Genomic DNA, 10084 nt, shown 5'->3' with positions numbered 1-10084 from the left:
TATTTATTTTTATTTTTATTTTTTGAGATGGAGTTTTGCTCTTGTTGCCCAGGCTGGAGTGCAATGGCGCCATCTCAGCTCATCGCAACCTCTGCCTCCCAGGTTCAAGCGATTCTCCTGCCTCAGCCTCCCGAGTAGCTGGGATTACAGGCACGCGCCACCACGCCTGGCCAAGTTTGTATTTTTAGTAGAGACAGGGTTTCTCCATGTTGGTCAGGCTGGCCTTGAACTCCCCACAGGTGATCCACCCATCTCGGCCTCCCTAAGTGCTGGGATTACAGGCGTGAGCCACCGCGCCCGGCCAGGGCCGTGTTTTGACTTGGTTTCTGTCTGAGCGCCTGGGCTGCTCACTGGTGGTTCAGCACGAAGCTGCGGTGCTAGGTCTGTGGAGGGCATGTATTGAGCGGGTGAGCGCGCACTGAGCGCCTCTGTGCTGCAGCCATGGTTGGGGGCCTGGGCTCTCCACTTACCTCCTGCGTGGTTCGAGGCTGACCTCCCACCGCTTCTGCCTCTCGATAAATGAAGAGGCTCAGCTGGTGGAACTCTGTGTTTCTCTTGAGTTCTAAAAGCTCGGGCTCAACTTGCCTTCGCTGTCTGTGCCCTTCTCCTTAGTCTGCTGGTGCTGGCTTAGTCTCAGCAGTGACCTTAGTCACACTAGCCGGGCAGGGCTCAGGTGGACACGCCAAGCCCGTGTGCTCCGGGACAAGGTGAGGGGGGGAGGGCATCAATATTTGCACCAGGCCCTAGAGAGCGCCTCGCGAGCGGCACAGGCCTGGGAGCACCCAGTACTGCTGAGTCTCAGGTTTCTCTCTGGGCTAGGGGATGGTGAGGGCTGAGGCTGGGTCCAGCCTGGGGCTCCCCCGAAAGCAGTCTGGGGCTTTGGGGGATGTGTCAGACTCTGTCGGGCTGGAACAAATGGGCCTCAAAGGTTGGTTAAGTGCAGCCCCCGCCAAGAAGGCACTCTTCTGTAATTTGCCAGACAGTCCTCAGCCCCAGAATGCCTCTGGGAAGGGGACAGAGCAGCGCGTGGCAAGGCAGAGGCTGGAAGGAGGAGGAAGCGGGGGCCCAGGTAAACCTCAGGCCACACTTGGGCCAGAGGCAGGGTCCAGAGGCCGGCGGGAAGGCAGCCAGTCCCAGGAAGGCAGCAGGCGCACTGACTGGGGCCCTGCCTTCCTCCTCCGGGTTCCGCAGTGTCCTGCGGGCTACCAGAGAGGTCCAGGGCGGGCGGTGCGGCCAGGGGTGCCTGGCTGAAGAGCAGAGGCCCCCACGGCGCCGTGTGTGTGGAAACCTCCGGACGGCCGCACGGAGATGGGGTGAACCAAAGCCCTGGGATCGCCGGGGGAGGGGCGGGGGCTGCAGGCTTGGGCTTGGGGGGAGGATGATCTGGAGGAAGGCCTACGGCAGCTTTCCCTTCTTTCAGCCCTGAGCTCCCGAGTCTCCGCCTCGCATCCGTTTGGGCGCGGTGTAAACTCCACGCCTGAGCTCCACGAGACACGGCGGGGCGGAGGGAGGAGGGAGAGACGAGTCCACACACAGGCGTACCTTATTATATAGAATTTGTACAATATATTTCTCTTCGTTTGCATATTTTACCCACAGCTTAACATCCTTTTTACAGGCTGAACTCACTCAGGCTGATAGAATCAAAATTCTTTCAACCAAATAAGAAAAATTCAAAATCGTAAACCCGTAAGAAAACAAATTAAAAACGGTGGTGAAAATGCGGCACTCCTCTCGTTAGGAACAGGGTCTTTTTGTACAGCAGGTATGCTCTGGAACAGGATTTCTTTACAGCGTAGGCACGTGTTTCCACCTTTGCTGTGCGGGCTTCGCCTCCTCCGGGCCTGGGGCTGCTGGAAAGCGCCGGGACGTGACGGCTCTGGCTCGGCAGCGCCACCCGGTGGCGGAGGCAGAGGCGGCCGCGCGGAGCCGGGAGAACAGCCGCGGGTGCGGGCGGACTCAGGCTTGTTTCCCGTGAACTGCAGCGAAGATCCCAGAGCAGCAAGGGCAGTGGGCGGACAGGTGCTCTGGGGAGCCCAGCGTTTATTTACAGCTGATCTTCCTGACGGGAGGATGGAGTACAGCGGTGGCCACTGCCACAAGGGAGGTGACTCCTACCCTGCCGCCCGCTTTACTGGGAGTCTGGGGTGTGGAGGGGCGTGGGTGGCGCTATCTGGTCTACTTTACAGGTTGGCTGTGAGTCTGAGCACGCAGTGGGGCCTCCCTCCCTAGCACCAAGACTTGTTTCCTGTGAGTCCCCTCTTGGGAAACTCTTCACCGGGAGACCTCCTCGGGTCTGAGGGGTGCAGAAGGTGGCGCCTTCTCTGCGGGGGGTGTAGGCAGCTCCCAAAGCAAGGTAGGTTTGGCAAAGAGCAAAAGATGGGAAAAGGGTTTCTACGGAGCCAGCAGCACCTGCCTATTCAGGTCCCAAGCCACGGGAACCAGGCCAGGCCTTTCCACCAGGGTGATGGCCTCAGTCCTCAGGCCACCGAGTTCCAGGATCTGCCCCATGTGTTCCTGTCTCCCTTGAATCCCATCCTCTGCCCGCCCCAGGATGGTTCTACCAGAACTCCGGGTTTAGCTGAGAACCTAACTGTAGGGCTGTGAAGCCCGCTGCACCTTGGAGTCCTGACCCACAAGGCGAAAGTGCTCTTATAGGTAGATGCTTCCAGACCTGCAGACTCGGGCCCTTGCAATCCAGATCCCCGCAGACCCTGCACAGAGGGGTCTTCAGAGGACACGGGGCACAATGGGCCATGGCAATGCTGACCTGGTCAAGCTTGGCCTTGGTAGTGGGGCCCCTTCTCTGGCTCTGGCACTGTGTGGTTGGACGTGCTTTGGGCCCAGACACTGCCCCCAAAGGCGTGCTCCAACCCCACGGGTCCCACTAAGGCCGGCACACAGCCCACGCGCCCGGCTTGCTTCATGTTCCTAAGCGTGGCTCTGGAGGGAGAATCATCATCGGCACTCCAGGGCAAGACTAAACCCATCAAAAGAAAAATGTAAAACAGCACTGACTAGAACTAATGTCGTTATTGCTACAAGTGACAGCCAAACAGCCACGCAGAGTCCCAGAGGTGGGTATGACAGACTACCATGACTATCAAGCAGAAATAAAATTATGTGGGTTTTTACTCTTAAAATAAGATATCCTCTGATCATCTTCAAGGTACAGAAGCTCACACGTGCTCCTCACATTCTGCTGCTTTCACAGAATGGTCAGTCCCTGGTCATGCCCTCGAGCCCCTCCAGGGAGACAGTGTGGTTCTGCTCTAAAAACGTGAGGTGGAAACTGAAATATGTCAAAACAACTGAGAAACTGCGGCTGTGCTGCCTGGTGCGTGAGCAGACGTACAGGGACGCCTCCCGGCTGTCCCCAAGGGCACTTGTTCTCCTCAAGGAGTTCTCTGGGAGGGCGCGGCCGTGCAGGGAGCTAGCTCGATGTCTGGTTCTGTACTGGATGCTCGGGGATCAGTGGTGGCCAGGAGGGGCTCTCGCCAGTTTTGGTTTGGTGTGAAAAGCAAAGAGGTGCTCCCAGGCTGGGCAGCTGCTGGGGGTCTTGCTGGAAAGGTGGATCTGGGTGGACTGTGCCTCCCTCTGAAGGCAAGTGCAGGCAGTTCCAGCTCCACGGAGACAGAAACCAGTTGAGAGAGGCCGCTTCCAAGTCTTCCCAAGCCCACAGCTCCTGCAGGAACAGCCTTTGGAGAAGGCTGGTCTCTGAACCTTCTCAAGGGCCCCCTGCCCACCCCTTCTGAGGCATTCTGCATTGCTTGGCTTATTTTCAACATGCTACAGCCTGTGCTTGTGTCCAGCCTACGCACGGGAGCTCTTGGAGACGTGGCGGCTTGGCAATCCTAACTGGAGTGGAAGTCAGCTCAAGGAGAGCCGGGCACTGGCGCTACAGGAATCTTCCTGAATGAGGTTAGATGTCTGCTCTAAAATCCCTGTGGCAGATGAGCTAGTCCCATGCACGCCCCACCAAGGGCTAACACTCCACATTCCAGAGGCGGGTGGCCTTGTTTGGGTAGTTGATGGCCAGGCTGATGGCAGCAATGTTCTGCAGAGCCTGTGGAGGGAAAAAGAGTTGTCGCCAATGTCAGGAGCCACTCCCTCGTTCACTGAGTGCTGATAAGACCCTCAGCTGAGCACTGAGGACGTGGGGATGGAGGAGGGGGGCCCTGAGATGAACCAGATGTGTTCCCCTCCCCCAGAGGCCCGCAGGGTGGAGAGAGAGAAAATGCTATTAAGAGCACATGAAAGCTCCAAATGTAGGTAGGAATCGTCACTGCCCAGAGGGGCAGTCCCAGCGTGGGGGCTGAGAAGGCTGTCTGCACAGGTCTGGGAAAACTCTCTGGGGAAAACAGTGCAAAGATGCAGGTGGGGAAGGGCATGGCACTCACAGGAAACGAACAGCCAGTGCTGGGGACCAGAGGGAGTAGAGAAAACAGGGCCAGGAGGGCACTCAGATGCCCTGGAGGCGAGGCCAGGCCCGTCAGGCCTTCAGGGTCTGGACAGCAAGAGGGTGGAGGTGGCTGAGGGAGGAAGAGAGGGTTGGCAGGGAGAGATGTCAGGGAGAAACGTCGGGACACTGGTGCAGTACACTTGACAGGCTGTGGGGAGGGTCAGAAGAGGGTAAGGAGGAAACGGAGACTGGACAGGGGCAGCAACAGGGACCCGCCCACAGGCAAGCCACCATGCTGAGCTTTGAGGCCAGGATGCGCAAATATCAAAATTTCGTTACGTGATGTCATGAAACCTGGGGTGGCGGCGGCAATGCTGGTAGGTAGCTGTTGGGGGTAAGGGAGTTTCTACTCGGCCTACAGGTCTCGGGTGAATTCGCACAAACTCTTCGGTATGGGCTTGGGGCATTCCCACTTTCCAGCATACACGTCAAAGCCTATGGCAGGAAAGAAGACCCTTTTCCTGCAAAAGGGCAGTGTGTTCGGAGAATACTTCCAAGGGACAGAGCGCCGTGCTCAGGCAGGGCTCTTGGCTGGGTGTCCTGGCTGGGTGTCCACCCACGGGTAACCCTGTGAGCCTCAGTGTCCCTAGCTGTCCTCCGGGGTGGTGGGGGTGTTGGGCCACACATGCTATGATATTCAAGGAGTCTGGGGCCAGGCGACTCCCGAGACCCTTTCGGGGTCTGCAAGGTTCATTTTTCACTTTCCTTCTCCTGAGTATATGGTGGACTGTTCCAGAGCCTGACGTGTGATCTGACTGCAGAAGCAGACATGAGAATCCAGCTGTCTTCTATGAGGCCAGACATGAGAGGGGTCTGCAGGGATGGAACACGGCGCCACCCTCTGCAGGCATTCCTTTTTTCTTTTTTGGTCACCTATTTGTCCCAGAGCACTCAGTGATTACTTTGTTTTGAAAAGTTAGAGTCGTTTTTCACAAGACGTGTTATTCATGTTAACATGAAATGGGTTCACTACTTTAAAAAAATAAATTGATAAAGGTTTAAACTTTTGCTTAATTTTTAAATTGAAAATCTCGTTTCTAATGGCACATATGGATATATGTATAACAGACATATCCAAAAGCTTTCTGAGCTCCTCAGTCAGTGAAAAGTGTGAAGCGTCCTGAGACCAAACAGCTGTCAGAAGAAGAGTTCCGCTACCAGAGAAGCAACTCACATCTAAAAATATGGGAAATCTAACTCCACGGAAACTTCAAGAATCAGCCAAACTAAATTTAAGGCATCGGTTGTTTTGGTTTTAAAGACACAAATTCTTCTGACCCCACAGTTTAGAGTGAATGACTCTGATAAATGGGGCTCGTGTGCACTCTCTGAGCACCAGGAGGAAGTGACTGAACTGGAATGAGCTCTGTGTGAGCTCCGGGTGGATTCTGTCCTACTCAGACGCAATGAACAGACCTTCTCTGCCCTGGTAATGGTGAGATGGTGGCGCGCCAGCCTGGGGGCCCGCTCTGTTGGGGTGGAGAGAGTACCTGTGCCGCACAGCGGAGAAGGTGGTCGTCTGTGGTTAGGGCCAGCAGGTAATCCTGCAGCACGCCAAGCTCCTGCAGAGAGAGAGCAGGGGCTGTGAGAGACAGCACCAGATGCGCAGTGCAGCTCTCCCAGACCACCTGGGACACCTGCCTGCGAAAGCACAAGCCTCTCATGGGCGGATGCTACTCACGCCGCCCAGCACCGCATGGCACTGCCTTGCTCAGAACCCCGGCGGGAGCCAGGTGCCCGGTGCTGGGGCCACCTCTGCCTCCACCTGCCCTTGGGTGACCAGGCCGGGACCACTCCTCAAGCCAGTTTCCTCATGTGTGAAAGGAGAGGGAAGCCAAAGAATTCTGAAAGGCCCTTTCAGCTCCCACATTCAATGAGTCTATTGTGCTGATGGGAGGAAAAAAAGAGGAGGAAGCAGAAATAACCTATCATTTTATTTTCCAAAACTCACTGTTGTCAAGGGCTGATCCCAGGCGATTTTTCCCCCATTGGCTCTAGGCCTGACAAAATAAGCAATCTCAGAGCTGACCTGAGGGTTTCCCAGGCCTGGGAGAGGCGAGAGCCTCAGACTCTCAGCCATGCCTGTCCTGTGTGGCCTGTCGAGACCCCGGCCACTCAGGCTCTGATGAGGCAGCGACTTCTGCCCTGGGTAGCAGAGGGAGCAAATGCACACGGAGGCACCGGGCTCCCTGCCCAGACCTCAGGCCTCACCTGGGCACGGTTCTCGGTGACGAAGAAGAGCTCAGTGAGGGCACGATGCAGGGGAAGGAGGATGCCGGGCTGCGTCACGTCCTCAAACAGGCCGTACTCCATGTGGGTAAAGAGCTGCCACAGGGGCTTCAACAGCGCAAGGTCACACAGGTCACTGCAGGAGGAGCCCCGGAGGTGGTCAGTTTACTGAGGGCCACACCAAGGTCACATGGCTTACAGCTAGCAGGAACCGCAGCTCAGACCCTCCCTCTCCCACAGCTGGTACAAATGATTATAAAGTTGTCTCACCTATGCTCCCCACAAAACAGCCACGAATAGTCACCAACAGCAAGGAAGGAAAGGGGCAGAACCTAAACTTCAAAACCAGGCTCCAAGGGAAAGGAGGTCGGAAGTGTGCTCACGGGGATTACGGTGCATCTTGAAAAATGGATGTTATGGGCTAGACATGGTGGCTCACACCTGTAATCCCAGCACTTTGGGAAGCTGAAGTGGGAGGATCACTTCAGCCCAGGAGTTGGAGACCAACCTGGGAAATAAAGCGAGACCCTGTCTCTACAAAAAATTAAAAAAAAAAAAAAAAAACCAAAAAACAAACAAACAAAAAACTAGCTAGGCGTGACAGCACCCAGCTACTCGAGAGGCTGAGGTGGGAGGATCACTTGAGTCCAGGAGTTGGAGGCTGCAGTGAGCCACAAGTGCACCACTGTACTCTAGCCTGGGCAACAGAGTGAGACCTTGTCTCTTAAAAAAAAAAAGTTATGAAGACTTTCCAGTGACAGTGGGAACTCATCTCAAGATAAATATTAAATGAAAAAAAAGCAAGATGTGGCTGGGCGTGGTGGCTCACGCCTGTAATCCCAGCACGTTGGGAGGCCAAGGCAGGCGGATCACGAGGTCAGGAGTTTGAGACCAGCCTGGCCAACACAGTGAAACCCCGTCTCTACTAAAAATACAAAAAATTAGCTGGGCGTGGTGGCAGGCACCTGTAATCCCAGCTACTAGGGAGGCTGAAGCAGAAGAATTGCTTGAACCCTGGAGGTGGAGGTTGCAGTGGGCTGAGATGACACCACTGCACTCCAGCCCGGGTGACAATGCGAGACTCTGTCTCAAAAAAAAAGAAAAAAAGCAAGATGTAAAACTACATATACAAAATAAAATTCAAAAATAACCTGCATATACAGTATTTTCTCTATGCATAAGAAAAACAACAGTAAACAGACACAACAAAAGATGCCACCAGCAGTTGACCCTATCAGCTTTCTAGGTTTTCTACAATGCCCACTGCTTTTATAATGAGAAAAGAACACTTAAGACGAGCGTGGTGGCTCATTTTTATAGTCCTAGTTACTCAAGAGGCTGAGATGGAGGGATCACTTGAGCCCGAGAGTTCACGGCTGCAGTGGCTATGATGGTGCCACTGCACCCTAGCCTGGGCAACAGAACAAGACCCCACCTCCAAAAAAAATTAAAGAAAAAAAAAAGATGGCCAGGAGCAGTGGCTCATACCTACAATCTCAGCACTTTGGGAAGCTAAGGTGGGGGGATTGCTTGATCCCAGGAATTTGAGATCATCCTGGGCAACATGGCGAAATCCCGTCTCCACAAAAAAACAGACAAATTAGCTGGGTGTGGTGGCGTACACCTGTAGTCCCAGCTACTCAGGAGGCTGAGGGGAGGGGATCGCTTCAGCTTGTGAGGTGGAGGCCGCAGTGAGTTGAGATGGTGCCACTGCACTCCAGCCTGGGCGAAAGAGCCAGACCATGTTTCCAAAAAAAAAAAAGGTAACGATGACTACCATTGTTACGATTTTCGGCTCGGCTTATGAAACACAAGAAGATGCTTGCAAGGTTGCTCAGGCAGAAAGCTTTTCCCTAAGTAAAGCAGAGCCTCTGCTGAGAGAATGAACTGAGGGTTTTTTTTTTTTTTTTTTTGCGTTTTTACTCAGAGGAAGACTGTGCTTTAATTCCAACTCAATATCCTTTGGAGAAGAAAAATTATGAAATAAATAATATTCTAGAACTTGTTATATGGCTATATATAATTGTATAATATTGGATTTTGCTTTTTTTTAAAAAAAATTTGCTTTTTCTCTTATGACTTGAAAAATTATTGTGTATATTTAATTGTTATCTTGAAGCCAATCTCTTTCTCCCAGAGGAATAAATCTTCATAAAACAAACAGGAAAATTCTGATAGCTTTCCAGCTGGGTTTTCAGAGAAGCATCAGCATGTGAGGTACAATGTACCTGTGAGCTGAGAAGGTCCCTCCCCTGAGGACTGCCCCTTGTGTGTGGCCTCCGGGCCAAGCCCTCAGGCAGGACCCTCTCTCAGTCTATGAGGAGCACGCATGAAAGAGGCTAGGGTGGCAAGCCATGCTGGGAGTTCCCTCTGAGCTCGGGACAGAGGGTGCGGGAGTGTCCCCACTGGAAAGAAGGTTGCCAATGGCCAGCAGACTGTGCAGGCAGGGGCACGTGTCTTCCTTCCTGCTGCAGGCAAGAAGTGCCCGCCAGCCAGGAGACCATGGAGATAGATGTTCCATGTTTCATAAGCACTGCTCAACCAGACTGTTCTTACTGGACTCGACGCTCAAGTGAACAGAGCTAAGCCCATGTGGGGCTGAGTGATCCTGTCTGTGTATGAGGACATGGGGGTAACAGCAAGCATGCCCAGCTCTCCCCTCTCTCTCCACACTGTCTATGGACTGACTACACAAGCCATCTTGTTCTCTCCCCTGACTTTGAGAGTCCTTTATTTTAATGACAGTTCCATATTCCATGAGAAGACAACCTGTTACTTCAAATATCATCACTGCACTCTGGCTAGCATTCTGTGTGTCTATGTCTGTGTGCCTTAGAAATGCAGGAAAGAGGAATAATGAGCTCCTGACAGGGAGGGTTCTGAGCAAGGAGGATGGAGGCCAAGCAGACAGACAACATGTATGGCACAGTCACTACCATCTTCCCTCGTAGATGAGGAATAAGGCAATTATGTCTACAATTCCCAATTCAACACTGTATGTCCTACCTATAGCGTAAAAGGCAAGAACAGTATCTAAGCATTGAGAGGAAGAAATAATATTTATTTACAGATGACATGACTGTATACCAAATAATCTGCATATATAGTCTTAGAATGAACAAATTTAGTAAGGTAACTGGATATAATGGCAATGTACAAAAATTAATTGTACATCAGCAAAAACAAAGCTAAAACTAAAAAATACCAATTATAGTATCAAAAACATTAAATACCTAGTAATAAACTTAACAACATGTTAAGTCCTCTACATAGAAACCTATAAAATATTACTAAGACCTAAACAATAGAGGAATATATAATGGCTGTGGATCAGAGGACTTGGTGCTCTAAAGATCTTGATTCTCATCAAATTGATCTATAGTTGCACCACAG

At 52.7% G+C, this 10084-nt stretch overlaps 1 protein-coding gene and 1 pseudogene across 4 annotated transcripts in view; both read right to left on the bottom strand.

Moving 5' to 3' along the window:
• Positions 1–1539: 1539 nt before the first annotated feature.
• Positions 1540–2996, bottom strand: LOC100595692 (annotated as a pseudogene). The gene has a single exon (XR_004026948.1). The product of XR_004026948.1 is annotated as an uncharacterized LOC100595692 (transcript).
• ZZEF1 (zinc finger ZZ-type and EF-hand domain containing 1) overlaps positions 1544–10084 on the bottom strand; it is a 136151-nt gene continuing 127610 nt past the window's right edge. For 2 of the 3 annotated variants that reach the window (XM_030799531.1, XM_030799532.1), the window contains exons 53-55: positions 6674–6827; positions 5953–6024; positions 1544–4066 (exon numbers count right to left, since the gene is read on the bottom strand). In XM_030799531.1, coding sequence (XP_030655391.1) covers positions 3986–4066; positions 5953–6024; positions 6674–6827 — 307 coding nt within the window. In that variant the 3' untranslated portion in view covers positions 1544–3985. Of the gene's footprint in view, positions 4067–5952; positions 6025–6673; positions 6828–10084 lie in introns of those variants that run through there. The other variant, XR_004026947.1, reaches the window with a different exon arrangement.

This window comes from Nomascus leucogenys, chromosome 19, assembly GCF_006542625.1.
Source record: "Nomascus leucogenys isolate Asia chromosome 19, Asia_NLE_v1, whole genome shotgun sequence".
Classification (NCBI taxonomy): Eukaryota; Metazoa; Chordata; class Mammalia; order Primates; family Hylobatidae; genus Nomascus; species Nomascus leucogenys.
The sequence above is the reverse complement of the archived record's forward strand: the minus strand, read 5'-3'. Positions and strand labels throughout refer to the sequence as shown.